General features: G+C 45.8%; 1 protein-coding gene across 3 annotated transcripts in view; it reads right to left on the bottom strand.

The window, feature by feature from the left end:
• Positions 1 to 278: 278 nt before the first annotated feature.
• The window catches only part of Chm (lysine acetyltransferase chameau), a 32,758-nt gene continuing 15,709 nt past the window's right edge, over positions 279 to 17,327 (bottom strand). For 2 of the 3 annotated variants that reach the window (XM_071790127.1, XM_071790128.1), the window contains exons 10-13: positions 11,368 to 11,461; positions 5,942 to 6,088; positions 4,752 to 4,858; positions 279 to 3,968 (exon numbers count right to left, since the gene is read on the bottom strand). In XM_071790127.1, the coding sequence (XP_071646228.1) occupies positions 3,846 to 3,968; positions 4,752 to 4,858; positions 5,942 to 6,088; positions 11,368 to 11,461 (471 nt within the window). In that variant the 3' untranslated portion in view covers positions 279 to 3,845. Of the gene's footprint in view, positions 3,969 to 4,751; positions 4,859 to 5,941; positions 6,089 to 8,710; positions 9,228 to 11,367; positions 11,462 to 17,327 lie in introns of those variants that run through there. The other variant, XM_071790129.1, reaches the window with a different exon arrangement.

Below are 17,327 nucleotides of genomic sequence, written 5' to 3'. Positions count from 1 at the left end.
TTCTATATTGAAAAACTGCTATCTAATCAGATAGATAATGTTTCTAAGAATATGCAAATCTGAAACAATTGTTTAATTATCAAGGTCGATGTTGTTTCTTTAATAAATAAATAAATAAATACATAGAAATTATGAAAGGAAGAGGATGTAGGAAGAAAAATTGTACGATCAAAAGCAAACGATATACTATAGATGTAAATTATAGTCTATCAAGTACAGATCAATAGAAGCCGTTGGTGGTCAAATTACTGGAAAAGAGGATGAGAAAACAACCGAAATTTATACTGATATTTTACTGCAAATAACTTGAATACTGTTCCTTAAGTATTACATTGCACGGAGATTTACATTTATATTATAGATTCCTAGTCTGTATATTTTCGCTTAAATTTTGCTTTTTTCTAAAACGTGTCGATCTTCATTTTATTTAGTTTCACGCTGCAAGTTGCTGCATGTAAAACACAGACCTATTCTCGTCATTTTTCTACATTTTTCCGCAGAGACGATAGTGATGTCAAAAATAAATGTTATAAATTTATATTGTGTTTTATTGCATGACAATGACAACAATGATTATAAAAGTGTATATATATATATATATATATATATATACGTCTACATCCAGATTTTATGTACAATTAAATATATAACGTCCGAATTTATATGTTAACCCCCGATCATCGGATCTCGATTATTATTTCATTGTCATCGATCTCGCTCTTGCATGCAAAGGTTCGCAAAGATCACAGCGCGCGGTGACGATGTAAAATCATCGAATAGAAAAATATATTGAATTTAACGACGACGAGTCAAGGGGTTAAGAATCACGATTGATATAAACATCTCTTAAATCACGGAGGTCGAAACCTACGATAAAATCTCAATTACACACTACGGTGTCCTTAAATTTAGCGTAAGCTGAATTCCCTATTTATTTCTATAATTAATTTTAATTAATATTTATCGAAATCACTGACAGGTAAAAGTTCTGCATGATTGATCGTGACGGTGAAAACCGCAACGAATCGATTGAAATCGCCGCTCGGTGAGATCGGCGTGGATTTCAATCTCCGTAAAACGATACGCACGTCCAGCGCTCGTGAGATGCACTTGGGGAGAAAATGCACTTTGCTTCGCCCGCGAGTTTCGCGAGTACTCTCGATAGTTTGACACCGCGCGCGAAGATAAAGTTGAGCAAGTTTGCAAGTCGAGCTTTTCTCCGTATTACCTGCGGTGGCGAAGCTCGTGCCGAAACGATCGGTACGGACTGGAAAGCTTGACGCGAGTTAAAGCGCACTGCATACAAAGCCAACTGCGTATAATAACAGTTGCAAGAGTCTCGGCATCTGGAAAATATTATAAGCAGCTTGTAACAAAAGGGTTAAAGCTGCGTTACGTGCGTCGCGCGATAAAAATGAATTAAAATTACCATTACCAATAACGCAAAGTAGAAAACGTAAAATCGACACCGAATTCATCCAAGCAACGCTTGAATCAGAACATTTTCGAAAGCGAAAAGTATCGAACGTATTTTATTTTTGCCACTAGACTGTAAAAATATAACAGAAGTTATTAAAAAATCAATAAAAGGCTGTAAATAATAAATAACAGATAACTATGGAAAAAGATCTATTTTCTCTCAATGCAGCTTAAATTAATAACCTCATGATAATTCGATCAATTTCTCGCGACAGTTTTTCAAACTGCTCGAAAACTATTTATTAGGACTTTTTTCCAGTTACTGAAACCATATTTCTCGAGATGATCCTTGCAGATGGTATTACTGTGGTACTCAAACACATATGACACATTTAAATTGAACTCGTGCATGACCTTGACTCCTTTCGAGTTATTTTCATATTGCTCGATCGAGGCCGGTGGGCCTCTGCATCGTTGGCAAATCTCTCTCTCTCTCTCTCTCTCTCTCTCTCTCCCTCTCGTTCTCTCTGTTCTGCAACCAGGCATGCACCTAGACCGATCAATAACGTATCTTTCGTGCCTACGTCTTGCGGCTGCGGTGCAGCATATATAGTCGGAGGTATTTTAACGGTAAAATTATTCCGCAGCGCTCGAGCACACGAATATTAAACAAGAAACATATCTCTCTCTCTCTCTCTCTCTCTCGCTCTCTTTCTGGTTTCCATCAGTTTAATATCAATTGTAATAGCGAACGATTAACCTGGTTGCTCCAGATTGGAACGAGCAAGATTTTGAGGTCACACAGTGAGAGATTATTGACCAGCGAACACACGAGAATCCTAAACCGTTCCGACATGCTGGTAAACCATGTCGGAAAATCAAGCTAAAATTTGACGGCCGAGTGATTTCGCCAGTTATTCCAAGATAATAGAATCGATACATTTTTCGTATAAACGCGCGTGCGTATTATTCCAAGACCTTCCAAGGGTATTTTCGCCCGGTAATTGTCGTGCGTTATTCGAAACCAAAAGATTTGAGAAATTTTCACCGGGTGGTCCACCGTTCGCGCATTCGACGCAACCTGATCGATGCGCCGCCGGCGCGTTAACGGGGCCCTGCCGTTATGCAACTTACTGCACCAACGAGGTTGCACCAATGAGAGATGCCAAGGTCGATGCACCAACGAACTCGACGCAGCATCGATGCAGCGCAGAGAGGAGCGGCTTATCGTCGTCAAGTTCAACGGATATCTCATATGTGCAAATACATCTTATGCGGAAATTCGCTTTTACGCAATTAATCACTGTTAAATTCGCGAATGTCAAATTATACTCAATTTGAGTTATTTTTAATCATTCCTATAGGTCGCTGCTGCTCCTATTCAATATGTCGTTAATTTAACTAAAACAATGGTAATTTAACTATAAACAAAGTATTAAAATAATAAATTTCGACACACGTGGCAGTTAAAAATAACAAAATGTTATTTAACTCAAGGTATTGGTTTAAATTTCATCCTTTCACACTTAACAGTGCATGATGTTTCTCGATATATACTTATACACAAGCACAAAGAATAGCGTATTTCCACATTTAATTATCGATAAAAATATCATATTGATACAACTTGATATGCTGAACTCTATTTACATTTTCATTGTACATTTGTATTTACAGATTCAAAAACTTCTTCATTCGCGATCTTTTATTATACATAATTTGTGTAATCATTTCGCCACGGATTCGATCACTGTAAAAGGGATCTTTTGAAATAATTCTCAATAGAAATCTACGGACATAGCCTTCTTTCCTAATAAAGAGTAGAAAATGTCGAAAGACCCGAGACTTAAAAATAAGATAGGCAAACGCGAGGCGACAACGCAAGTGTGGCCGCGCGGGATATGCAATAGTCCTCGATCATCGTGCGTTATCGGCTTGCACTTGCCTACTTTCGTCAGAGTCAGAGAGACGTTTCCTCGGCGCTCAAAGCACGTGCAAGACTTTCCAGTCGCCAGTTATTATCGGACCCTGTCGACCTCCGCGACGCGTCTTAAACACAGAGGGAGAAGTCGCTCCCGCGGCGAGCCTTAACGATATTGCCAATGGAATGGGATACTCACCGTCGTCTCCCGCGTGCTTCGGGGCGACGCGACGGAGGGATTCCTGGAAGGATTTTCACGGCTCTCACCGTTACGTTACGGGCGTGAAATCTGTCGGTGGCGGCTTATAGCTTCCCCCCGCGCTGCGTGAGCCGATGGGAAGGTCGGAAATGTAGATAAAGATGGCAATGACGACGATGACGATGACGACGTCGGGGAGGAACGCGAGAATCGACCGTCGTCCCACGAGTCGCGCCATGAAGAGAGGGGGGGTGGGGCCAGACAAGGGGAGGAGAAGGTGGCGTACTTCCAAGCTCCTGGCAGACCTTAGTTCGAGGCGGAGGGTGTCTTGGGCGGCTGGAAGGGGTTCCATTTCAGACACTCCGGATCGATCTCTTTGTAGACGGGGCCCCGTCTCTTCACCCTCTCCTTGTAGTCATCGATCACGTCCTGAAATTATTTCAACGGTTCCTTTCTTTTTTTATCCGCGGCTCCGTCCTGGGCGACGCGACAGCTCGTGAATCCGTTTTCATCGGATTGGAGGGGTTGAGGAAACGTACAATAGCGAAGCGTCGAGGGGTGAGTCAAATTAATCGAATGATAATTAGTCTCGCGGTCGTGCTGTCCGATCGTGTATCGGAAATATCGTTTCCCCGGGACCAGTGACGAACGATCGCCATGAAATCGATCACGTTAATAAGATACGTCTGATATTTCCGATATTCATGCTGTTTGCATAGCGAGAAACGCTTCGTTATATCGGCGAATCATTATTCCTGTCCCCCTCCCTCGTTATCTATACTTCTGTGGTTTGATTGAGGTCAGAAAAATACATCGAGGTGTAAGATAAAATGTTTCCGCAAAACTGATTATTTATAGACGCGTGACAATTAATACCACGTAGAATTTTCGCAACGGTCATCTCTCGGTTGAAAGTCTGTAAAATATTACTCAAATTTTTTATATTATTTCGTTTGATAAATGTAACGTAAATTGTGTGATTATCAAAGTATCAATGAAAGTTGCGACGACGTTTCGCTCGAGACGATCAACGTTACGTTACGCCGGTCACGGGTTCCTACCTCGATTCCTGAAATCGAGTGCGATAAATCTGACAAGCACGATGAGCGTATTCGCAGGTAAGAATGGACGATATGTTTCGCGGAGCGAAGGGGAGACATACGTATATGATATATAAATGCGCGGCAGATTACAGCACAAAGGAGCGCTTACCTGTTTCTTCAGAATGATATGCTTGCCCTTCCAGTACTTCATCATACCGAGGGCCTGTAAAGTGCTGACAATGTCGTACGAGTCGATGGCCATTTCCTTGCTGATATCTGAAAGAAGAAAAATCGAGCTCGTCTCTGTCTCGCGTTCGACAACGGTCTTCCCTGACCCCCGTTAGAAGTGAGAACTGTCGTCGATGGAAAAGTTTCGAAGGGACACATAATAATCCAATCTTATAGAAGGAACTTGTTTCTCTCGACGCCAAACAGCAGGAGTAATAAAATTGACGGGGCTGGGTATAGAGAGATACACGATGAATAAAACATCGTGAATTTATTACTATTTATATTTATGTATGGAGATATTTTATGTATGAAGAATACTATCAACATATAACAAATTTGGCATTCACGTTTCGAGGAAGGAACATTTTCTTCCTTTGTTAGCCTCTCTGATTACGTAGACAAATTCGGTCGTCGAGTTTTTCAAATCTTTGGTTAGAAATATATATGCATTCTTTACATTCGTATTGCATTGATTCGAATTCAATACTGAATTCGCAGTTCGGATAAATATAATAAACTTGAAGAGCTCGACGGTAAGAGTCGAGGAACAAAAATGCGGAAATAATGAATCATATATAATCTGCTGCGATTTTCAGCGGCAGGGCGGTTTATCCTGCCCCCGCTCGATACAATTATTCAACCGTTAAAACCAGTTACGTTGGGAAAACTTGACCATCGGATCAATAACAATGCGGCGTAAATCCGCTACAGACGAGTCCCTTGTCTCATGGCACAAAATCTAAAATACAGCCAATAATGACCTATACTGAATTACGTTACACGTGTCGTATAGTTGTGCCAAAATGTCGGAATAAAATAAATTCTGACCAAAGTAGTGAGAAGTAATGGGTTGGCTGGTTGGCGAAGTCTCCTCTCGCTAAATTGAAACATTTTCAAGAAATTTCCAGAGGTCCTTCGCAGATTGCGCGAAAAATGTAAATTTCCTCTCTACGGGAAAATTACACTTTCGAAATCAGGTGTTGAATCAGCGATTCAAAGTGAGATCTCCCACGAGTCGCATTAGCGCACTTTCAATCCGCGCATGAATATTTAAATGCCGCTCCGTAATACCGAAAGTCAAAACTGACACCGGTTGGCGGCTGCGGCGAAACTTCGCTGCTGACCTACCTTTTACGGAGATCTCCTTGCCGCCGAAATTGCAGAGATACTGCAGCAGGACGTCCTTCCAGTAGCTGCGGTACGAGATCAGGCCGAGGTCCGACAGCGGCTTCTCCGGCGAACCGATTTTCTTCTCGACCCTCGTCAATAAGTAACCTGCGCAGCGAATTGTCAGGTTTATTCGTTAAATATTTATGCTATTTTTTTTTAATTAAATTAAATTATTTATTAGTGCAGGCGCCCACTTCTCGTACGTGTCAGTAATTCATCAACTGGTAATTTTCTTTGAAGAAAATAAAAGTGACAAAATTTAAAATATTCAATAGTTCCACTTTAAGAAAATCGTAATTCGAGGTAATGCCAGTAATTTATAGTAACTGTCGGGACAAAGAAATATTGCGGCAATAGTTTTCAAGGTACAACACCGGTCGGGACTGGCGAGCACTTGTTGAGTGAAATTTCTGAAGCATAATTGGACAACGAAATCCTATTATACACTTAAAGTTGAGCGGAACATAACAAGTGGCGGCGGGCCCGGCGGAAACGGACTCGGCCCTGGGTGCCCGTCTGCTCCCGGTTGAACGTCCGTTCCGCCTCGTTTGTCCCAAGTATTCTGCGACGAGGCATCAAAGAAAAATATATAGACAGCCAGGGGGCCGAGGAGGAGAGAGAAGGCACCCCGAGGCGTTTCATGCCGCGCGGCCTGCCTGCTTGCGCTGGTGAATCGGCGAAATCGTCCGTTGCGCGCCATCCGTCCGTCTACGTCAATGGAATTATCCGACGGACCGGTTGAAAACCCGTTTTTCAGAGGGCGACTTAAATCCCAGATCCAGATCTACCGCAACCCGAGAGTCGGAGATCGATAACGCGCGCATTTAAACGCCGACGCCGTCGATCGATGGGCGACTCTTATCAGAACTGGCGCAGGTGAAATCTACGATCGCCAACTCAACGTTGATTCCTTTTCTGTGGTTCCAGATTTCAATGTTGAAAATCGACTGAAAACTGACTTCGTTTTCAGTTGAACGTCGATTCGGGTTTCGTCGGGGGGTAAAATCGGACGACAGAATTCATAACGGGGCGGATACTCTGTTTGGTAATCCTCATCAATTTACGTTCGCGATGTGAATTTGAGAATTATCTTCTATGAAGATTCTTGCTGGAGTGACACGAGTCACCGAGAGCGCGCGAGAAGCTGCTAAGAGACAGGATTGAATCCGCGGGATTCAAGGTTGGGATATGTAAAAGTCAATCTCGAGAGGGACGGGATTTAATGGACCCCGAGCTCTCGCTCGTTCGTTCGCGTTTTGCATGGATTTCGTGAACTCCGTGGCGAGTAGATGACTGCACTTTGCACGCGTATACGGTATTAGGACGTGGACGATGGATTCACGATAGTATTTCCGGCGTACGTCGTGTCGTTCGCGTTAACGTCGCATTCCCGAAATTACCTTCCGCTCCGCCGGCAAGTTCAAAAGCTCCCTCATTAGCAAAGTGATCTCTCCCGCTGCCGCCTTCCGCCGAATAAATCTCGCCGCCCCGGAAGACGGTTTATATTTAAAGCTCCGAATGTGCCGTTTCCGCACGACTGATGGATCAAAGCGCGAGATAATTAAGTGTTAAGAGATTACCTGCGGCGCCGGGCGAGGGGCACACCTTTGATTCATTGTCCCGAGTCTCTTCATATCTGAAATCTCGGGACACTTATCCGCGGGCGTACCTCCCGTATTCGGACCTCGGTATTAAAAGTTTACTTCCGTCTTGCGGATTAAAGCAATCCGCGAGACACGACCGATGAAATTAACAGTGAGAGTAAAACTTTATTGTCTTAGTTTCCTTGATTTAGAATTGTAGAAGATCTTGAAAGGGGGGGCACATCGCGATGTCTCCTCGCTCATGCAAAGTTTTCCAAGGTCCTTGATCCGACCGTAGATCCGACCCAGCTTCAAGGTCGTGTCTGATACGCATCTATCGCGCGATCTCGCAGAGATCGGCGCAGACGGCTCCACTCGACTCTTCCTCGTGCTCGTCCGGAGGAGAAGCTTCAGCCTCTTTACTCCCCGGACAAGGACGGACAAAACGGGAGAGACGTATCCCCGGACCAGGACATGCCGATCCCGCGTCCACGTTTTCGTTCCCGTTTCAGGGTGTTCCCGGCCGGCGAAGGGTTCAACGACCATGCCGCGCCGCTCCATCTCCTCCACCTTCACAGGCCGCGTATCTCCGTCGGCAGAGAGGACACTTCTATCCTCCCTCTCCGCCCGCCTTCGGTACTCTGCGGGCTCACCCCGCTCCTCCTCGCCCCCCTCTCCATTTCATCGCTGATTACTTTGGGAGGGTGGAACGCATTCATTACGCGTCCGTTCAGTTTGCAGACTTTCGGGATCGGCGTGTAGGGAAAGGATGGAGAGCGAGCGGGAGGGAGAGGGAGAGAGAATGGAGAACTGGCAGAGGGGAGGAAATTCGAGGGTGGAAATTCGAGAAAGAGGAAAACGGTGACCGCCGGGAGGTGGGAGAAAGGAAGATGGATCGGCGTGCCGAGAGGAAGGGAGGGAACGTCCCAGTCTCGGGCAGGGTCGGCACGACGAAGCGAAGGGCGCAGGGCGAACGAGGGTGCGAATCGCGAAAAGAACGCGTATACGGTAAAATTGGATGTTGTTGAAAGTAGTTCGTTGCCCCGCGGTCGAAAAATCACTGACGGGGAGATTTACAACTCACTAGGAATATTTATCTTTCGTGCATTTTAGTGGAGTACCGGATGGCAGAATCGCGATATTTCGTAAAACGATAATGGGATTTCAACTTGATTTAGAAGTAATTCACAATTACCATGCAATACATCTTTATTCGAAGGTACATAAAGCAATTATATTAGAACTAAGAAAAAATATCTCGATAAATGAGCTCGAAATTTTATAGCTTAATGAAAAGGCTCCAAAATATCCGAACAGATGCTGCGATGTTAATATGTATTAAGCTTCGAAAAGATGCTTCTGGTTCAACGATCTTAAGTTACAATTGGGAAAAAAAAATTTCGTATCTCTTTCTTAATACATATATTTATATTCAATAAATGTAGCAATTTTCCTGTTTAAATATTTCCATCTGTATTTCTCCTGCAAATCCGCTTTAATTTCAGCATAAGAAGAGAGGGTTGAGTCTATACAAGATTCGATCGCTTCGTTATATAAGGTACGTTTATTTCGCTGCAGCTTTGGTTGTTAGATCGAGGCGCAACCCTTTCCCTCCCTTGTAATTGCTCTCTTTGGAATGAGGACGATCCGACTTCGGCAACCTTGAGAAAAAAAAGAAAGAAAAACCGCGTCAATGGGAGGACCAGTTTGTACTGGTCTGGCGGAATGATATCGCAACGAGATGCGATATCATACGTATTCGTTTTTTGCCCCTTTGACGAGAAGGCGAGAGATGAGATGCCTGCCCAGTCGCAGCATTGTTGCGGCGGTAAACCCTCACTGATTCTCACCCCCCTTTCCCGTCCTTTTGGTGCCCTCCCCCACCGTGTAACTGGCGTGTACCCTTCGTCCCTAGGCGTAGGGAAAGGGCGTCGGTGACCCTGCCAATCCTACATAGGGATAGTGGAGCGAGGTCACGAGAGGTCATACGATTCCGAGCCCTTCGGGCGTCCTGCGTCAAGCGGGGAGAGAGAGAGAGAGAGAGAGAGGAGACGAGTCGACGGCGAGAGCGGGAGGCGCGGCGACGGTGGCAGTGGCGGTATAGGGCAGGTACAGGAAGCCCGTACTGTAGGGATCAAGGTGTGCGGAGGAGCGGTCGCCCAGGAGAGGAGGACGCGCCGCGTGCGTGAGACAGGAAGCGCGGGTGTACGCGTAGCCCGCACGCGTGTCTGCACGCGTGTACGCGACGTCGACGTCGGTGGCGGCGGTTGGTCGTGGGGGGGTCGATCGATGCGGCGAGACGCCGGGCGTCGCACTTTCCACAGACCACTTCGCTCTCCAACCTAACGCTACACTGTTCACCATCACCACCACCACCATCGCCGTTATCAGGGACGCTGACGATATCCGCGATACTGCGGAAGCGGTACCGATACGTGATCGCTTCGATACGCATCAAGTTTACGGATTTATGAAGGAAATTAGAAAGTTACGACGTTTTTTGTTGAAATGTTACATATGGAATTGTTATACATTAATATTACGCGCTGAAGCTATGATTCATTAATCGATTGATATACATGTTGAACATAATTAATACAATAGCGACAATAAAAATAGAGAATGATAAGCAGTGATAAGGAACTATAGTACAAAGGGGTTAAATATAAAATAATGAATCAAAATAGTAAAAAAATATCTAAACAAACGTTAGAAACGTTCTCTCGTTCGAAATCGTTTAAATGGATTTAAATATACTTTCACTATATAGAGTAAGTTTGGACATTGTAATTTAATGCTTAGGCAACTCTCCGCCCTGTATGTTTTTCTGCAGAAAAATAAACGTTACCGAATCCATTCGAGGAGGGGTGCGATGTCTCGCGTAGGGGCGCACAGGCTCGTAGCGCCAGCCTTGTACAGTCGAAATACAGCCGGCGGCGGAGTCGATGGCACCGGCACTGGATGCAGAAGGGGTGGAGGAAAAAGAGAGAGCGAGAGAGAGAGAGAGGGAGAGGGGGTGTCGTCTCGCTCGCGGAAAAGCCGGCGGGGTTGTGAAATCACCCTTCCCTTCTCCCGCTTCCCCCGTCGACCGGCCGACACACCACGGCGGCACAGTACGTCGACCCTCGACCAACCAACCAACCAACTCCCGGCGCAACCCCCTCTTTCCCCCTCATACTACTACCGGTGTAGTAGCGCCGCGATGCCCGCCACCGACGCCGCCGACGCTCGCTCGGCATCAATGAAAATGACGTCACGGCAAAAAGCCCCCGTGTTTAATTATCAAAGCTACGCGCTACGCGCCTCGCACCGCGCCGCGGCCGACTCGCGCTCGCGCGCGGGCACACGCGTGCGTGCGCGTCGATGGCGACGACGACCGTCGACGAGGAATCGCCGCGCGTATCGGGTTCGTCGTCGGCGACTGAATTGTCACGTGATGCGAGGAGAGGAAGCGATCGCGCATTCCGCGGCGCGTTTAAGCGTCAAGCGCGTTCACGCACTCTGCAATAATGTCGATCGCGGTCTCGAACATTGACGATGATATTGATCGCGATCTCGGATGAGGTTAACGAAAGTCTTAAAAAAATGAAAAATGAATAAGAGAGAACAATAAGTGAGAGACGCTTTAAACGTTACATAGCAAATATAGAGATATATAGTCGCGTTTACCAGTTCGCTAAATGTGTAGTGTAATCTATTAGCAACGATGATGATTCTTTTGAAAAAATTCGTCGAAAAAAATCGGAAACGCGCTCCTTGTCGTCGTAAGAGACGTGCATATAATAAATTGGACATACTTACTGAAATCGATGAGAAGCCGGCCGTAGCCCTGCCTCTGGTAAGGCGGTAGCGTTAGGATGCAGGACACGTTGTAATTCAGGAAGGAGTTCTTCTCCTGTAACACAGGCGTTAAAGCCTCGATTAGCGAGTGCATATACGCGAGTCACGGAAGTCTGGTTAAAAGTACCGCATCGCCGCCAATTTATCGCTTCCGAGAGATTCTTGCAAATTACCGATTATTATATCACGCGGGATAATATCGTAAAATCATTATCGCTGCAGATTACCTAAACTTTTATCAACAGAGTACGGTTCTGCCTCGCGCTACGCGGGGAAAAGGTAATTGTAAGTTACAAGTGCATTCGCTATTAAAGGCATGATCGATGATATTCTGCTCACGAGCGCGAGTACGCCAGACGCGTTCCACGAAAGTGTGATGACGTTAATGCAACGGAAATGCATCGCGTTTTCGCAACGAGGAAGATAAGGGTACGTTTTCGTAACGTTATATTTAGGATAGAATCCACTGCGATATTTGTGTGACATGATCTTTTCGAAAAAGTCAGACTTCTGTCAGACGTCTGACTTGTTCGTAGCTTAAAAAATTAATTAAAGATCGCGAGCCCTTAGGGGGATGTTTCTCCTAAGAATATCAGTATCAATTTTTCAGCGTCATCCTATAACGGGCTCGCAGGACTCACGAGAATCTCCTCTCCCCTGGACGAAAGATTTAGAAAGACTGCTGCAATTCCAAAAAAAGTCACCCTCAGAAATAGAGCACCCCGGCACTGAATAAGATCCTCGTATTTTTAAAGCGACCACGAAGTAGCTGTGTGTAATATCGGTATCAGTTCCCGTAGATTAGATAAAACGTTCTTTTAGAATCTCGCCCGATATATCGAGTTAAGTCGTCCATTATGAAAGTGACAGTTAAGTCGAACTTCTTGAAATCTCGCTAAAACAGGCGTAGATAGTAACGTCGCGCTCGAACTCGCCTCGAGACTTTACGTATCGCACTTGCAAAATGAACGTTTGACATACAGGGTGTCTCGGATGCGGTTCCTTTATTTCTCTTGAAACCTACGATCGAAATACGTTCCTTTTGCGTTTGTCATGCCTGCTCTGACATCATCGCTTCCATTTCGAGCCCTTTGTGGTGAAAAGGAATTTCTGGGCAATCTTGTCCACGGCAAAAGGAAATCGGTCGGACGTAGACTACGATCCAGATGCGTCATTCGAGCGTTAATTTCACATTTGGTACGTTCAGCGTCGATTAGGAAAAATACGCGAAAATATTGTGAGGAATATATTCTGTCGCAAACGCACGAAAAATTGACGTTGCAAGAGAAAAAGGACAGAGAACGGTTCGGTCAATCCGACCGGCGCGAAATTCCATTTTTCTAAAGGCATTTCCACGCATTTAAGCGCCGCATTGAATTCTGCTGAATATAAACAATTTTTTAACAGTCAGCAAGGACTGTTATATCCGATGTATTTTCCGCGGTGAATATGCCGGATGTCGCGAGATGCTATTGCGATAGAATAATAGCTAGCTAGCAGATATAAAACCTCTCTCTCTCTCTCTCTCTCTGTTCTCTCGTCGATTTTCGCTGAATTCTCGTGAAAGAGGAGCTTAATCTTTCAGCCAGGGAATTACAAGTTATGCCCCGGAGACGGCAACTTCATTTTTCGCGAAGTTTCACGCGGGTACATTCGAGAATATCACGTTGGTTGAACGAAAAGGCATATAATAGAATCACAGTTATTTTTCGGAAATGAATTCAGATAGGATGGACTGCTCAACGTGTGGTTTCCGCAAAATTAAGAGTCGTTGCGCATTGGGCGTGGTCTTTTCTCTTCCTCTCCCCCTTCTGTCTTTCTTCGCGCAAATATTCGTATACGAAAGTGCTCGCTTTCCTGTGAGAGAAAACATTAACGGATCGACGATCAAGTCCCCAATGCCTTGCGCGCAGTGACATAGCGACGCGACATGGTTCTTTTTCCGGCACAAGGTTCATCCGCTCGTTCGTTACATCCCGCAGATCCTTAAACGCCTTTACACGCGGTGTTCAAACGGATGGTCTCGATGGTATTCGGACACCCGGTATTTCCGGCCGTGCGGCGGCCGTGCTGTTGCTAACTGCCGAGGCAGCAACGGTCCGAAGGACACGACCCACAGTCGGTGTGTGTGCGTGCACACGCCGGCCCACGTGTGCGTATCGGCGTGTTAACTCGGCGAAGTAGAAGACGAAGAGAGGAGCGAAATAGAGATAGACATGACGAGAGAGAGAGAGAGGGAGATGTGCATATACGTGAAAAGAGGAAATAGTGATGGGAGGGGAACTTTGGGTCCTGAGAGAGAGCAACCGTCCCGAGGGGTCCGTCTCCGTCAGAGGGATGAGGGGAGACCAACCGCTAGGAATTAAACACAAAATAGGGATAGATTTTCTTCATAGCATATTTTGAAACAGGGATGCTGCTATTGGCGACACAATACCTGAAAAGTATCGACGATACGATGCCTAAAAAGTATCGGCGATTATGACGATGCCTGGAAAGTATCGAGCGAGCAGTACCGGAGTTAAGAAACGCATCGGCAGAGAAAGTATAGTGATTTAGTGTAGGAGGGTGACTACTCGTCTCGACGGCCGGTCGTCGGAGTTAAGTGAGACAAATCGACGGGAATGGAAATGAGTCAGCGAACGAGTTCCCAAAGCCCGAGTCGTCCTCGTCGATTTTATTCACCGTCCTACGAGAAACGTAAAATATACGGGACGTCTCGTCGATCTCGAACGCACTAAAGATTCCTCGTAACATCCAAGTACAACAAGAATTCTCGACTGTAACGAGAAATTCTCTGCGTTACACACGAATTTCTCGTTACAATCGAGTCGAAGTTTTTAATCATCAGTCGGGCCTAATATGAGGCTAAACAAGATAAGATCCTATCGGGTCCTTATACTATCGCGGATTGAAAAACGCTTTCGTCGGTCTCGCGAAAAGCGTAGGGGGATCGAGGGAGAGAGGGGATAGAAGAACGAAGAAAGAGGAAACGAGAGGAGAGAGGGAGCGAGAGAATCTGAGGCCCGCGACGTCCTTGGGTCCGGTAATCTTCGCGCTGCTCAGGGCCGTCTCGGCGTCCCCACCGGCACCATGACGGAGGAGGCTATGTACTTTTCCTCCTTCTGCTCCGTCTCTTTCTTTTTCTTTCCTTCGGCCGCTCGATCTCGTTTCCTCGCGCTGTCCGGTCGCCCCACGATGTCGCGTAAAGACGACAGAGCACTTTGTCAGCTCACTCGAGATCGATCGACGGTGACAAACAGCGGGATTCGGATCAATCAACGTTGGAGATCACGGGTTTCCCGATGCGAAGAGGTGCAAATTATTCGAATAATCGCTACTATTACTTCACCGATCCGATTTTCATAGTTACTCTGCATTTTATTTCTTTCTTTTTAATATATCACACATCGGTTTATCAATCAGTTCTCGTTGACACACAAGACACACCTGTTTATTGCGCCAGGATTAATGGTCTCAGCAGCTTATCACGCTTACGATACGTCAAAGGCTCATTTCATTTCATTCGCAATATGCACGCGTCAAGGACTTCCCTTGCGGAATCCTGACTCGTGCGTCAATAATCACGGCACGGTCCTCGTGGGTCGTCCTGGCGTAGGAGGAAAATGCAGTCCTCTCGGCCGAGGAGGCGAGGTACAGCTTCTTTCGCGGATATATAGTTCGCCAGAATCGATACTGGCACTTCTCTCTCTTTCTCTCTCCCTCCTGCCCTCTCATCTCCCTTCATCTCTGGAACACGGCAAGGTGGCGCATAGAGTAACGATCGCGGGCTGCAGCCACGGCCCGTCGCGCTCTACGTGCGAGAGAGGAATAAAACAGATCAATGATCGTAACGATATACGTATACGTCTCTGGGCGACCGACCGCACCATCTGCGCCGTGGAAATGATACTGTATACATACGCACACATGCACACGAGTACGTCAACACATACACAAGTGCGCTTCTCTCTATGTCTCTCGATTAGCTTCGCCGACCTAACGAGAAGTCCAAATAGTTTCATCAAAGATCCACGGACTCGCGCTACGTGATCGAGCCGCACCAACCGTACCGCGTGACGATTCAATTTCGAGATGGGATAACAAGAATTTGAGAGAACGAGGCAAAGATCCGAAATAACGGAAGCTCGCACAGGGCCAGACGATTAAATTCATACTGAAGCGTAGCTGAAAAGTGTGATAACAATATGACGAAATAAGAGAAAAAAACAAATTCGAGGGAGGCATAATAAAAAATATGATATAATAGAAATGTAATTATGAATAACACAAGCGAGTACAATGCGAATAAAATTATCACGGAATTTCAGAAGTTTAAATGATAAAAAAAAGAGGGAAATTTTCAATGGACCCTAACAAAAGGCATGAATAAAAAAGATCTATAGTTTCTCACTTATCTCAAGTTTTCTTTTGTAAATTTTCGATTATTGCGTACAATAAATGATAATGTTTATAATTTTATTTTAAAACAAGTAATTTACAGATAAATAAAAAAAATATTATATCTTCTTTTTCAAAAAATTTCTAGGAAATTCTGGTCCCAAACTAATTGCCAGATGACCAGAAGTTGGTCAGATTTGCTGTCTAGTCATCCCCGAAACAAGAATAGACACAAGTGGTTAGGATCTAGGTAGTAAAATACTTCGGTTAAAAACCGAAATTCTTGACCACAGTTACCAGTTACATTCTGATTTATTTTCTATTCGGTTTCCAGAGTTGATCTCATGCGGTTGTATTCTCGCATCGATTGGCGGTTTTTAAATCGCGAGGCAGCGCGGAGCGAGAACGATTGAGAACCGTCGCGTCGCCTCGAGAACGTGCGACGCGTGTCGATGGCATTTCAACTCACAGTTATATGCACCCGCACACAATTCACAGTCCACGGAGTGAGATAGCGCGAGTGGGCGTTAAATTAATGGCGAGTGTTCTTTTTCGATCAATGAAGCGCGCAGACAGGCGATTCGTTATCGTCATTAAAGATCCTCGTGCCCGATTGATCGCAATTTCTACGAACTCGTGATCTCAGAACGGATGCGGGAATTTAATTGTCGCTCGTAATACTGTTGTTCCTGTTACGTGATCTATTTCATGTCTCGTTACTCTCTTCCAACAAGCTATAGTTCGCCAGAAAGAAGGCATCGCGTAAACCGTGAGTATGCCCGAGCGTCGAGAGTCAGTTGCGCCGACGTTGCTCAGAGCCTGAGCATAAATCTGAACGAGTCATTTCCCTTTTCCGTCTATATCGTATGTGTGATTGCACATAATTCGCTCAAGAAGGGACATCGGATCGGTCCGCACGATCGTTGCAAAACGTGCGCGAATCATCGTCTCGGCCGACGCGACCCGTCTCGGGTGAATTCTCACCACCTGAACGCCTGCGGAATGTAGAAACGAGAGACGTTCGATGACGATGACGACGACGATGTGGCGTCCGGTCGTAAAAGGCTTCCAATCGGTCAGTATCCTTTGCCGCGTATCGTCGTGCTGTAAAGCGCACACGGGTAAAGGGGCGACGCACGTGCGACGGCAAAGAGGGAAAAATACGAGGGAGAGACGGAGAAAGAGAGAAAAGAGATAGAGAGAGAAGGAAGGAATGGAGAACTATTGAAACGCGAATCAGCAGCGAGCGAAGCATTCGTCGTACATACGCATATCTCCTTTGTCTCTCTCGCGTTGTCGTTCATAAACACATCGGCGACGACGACGTTGGTGTGTCGTTCGACGCGTAGGTGAACGAACGTCTGCGAGAGAAGAAGAGAGAAAGAGAGAGAGAAAGAGACCACGAGAGAGAGAGGGGGAGAGAGAGAGAGAGAGAGAGAGAGAGAGAGCGCTTGCTCGCGCGGATAAGGCGAATCAAATATAATTGTGTCCGACCGCGGGCGAAGTTCGCGTCTCGTTGT

This window comes from Temnothorax longispinosus, chromosome 10 (genome assembly GCF_030848805.1).
Source record: "Temnothorax longispinosus isolate EJ_2023e chromosome 10, Tlon_JGU_v1, whole genome shotgun sequence".
Classification (NCBI taxonomy): Eukaryota; Metazoa; Arthropoda; class Insecta; order Hymenoptera; family Formicidae; genus Temnothorax; species Temnothorax longispinosus.
Note: the sequence above shows the minus strand (reverse complement) of the source record. Positions and strands in the feature narration are given on the sequence as shown.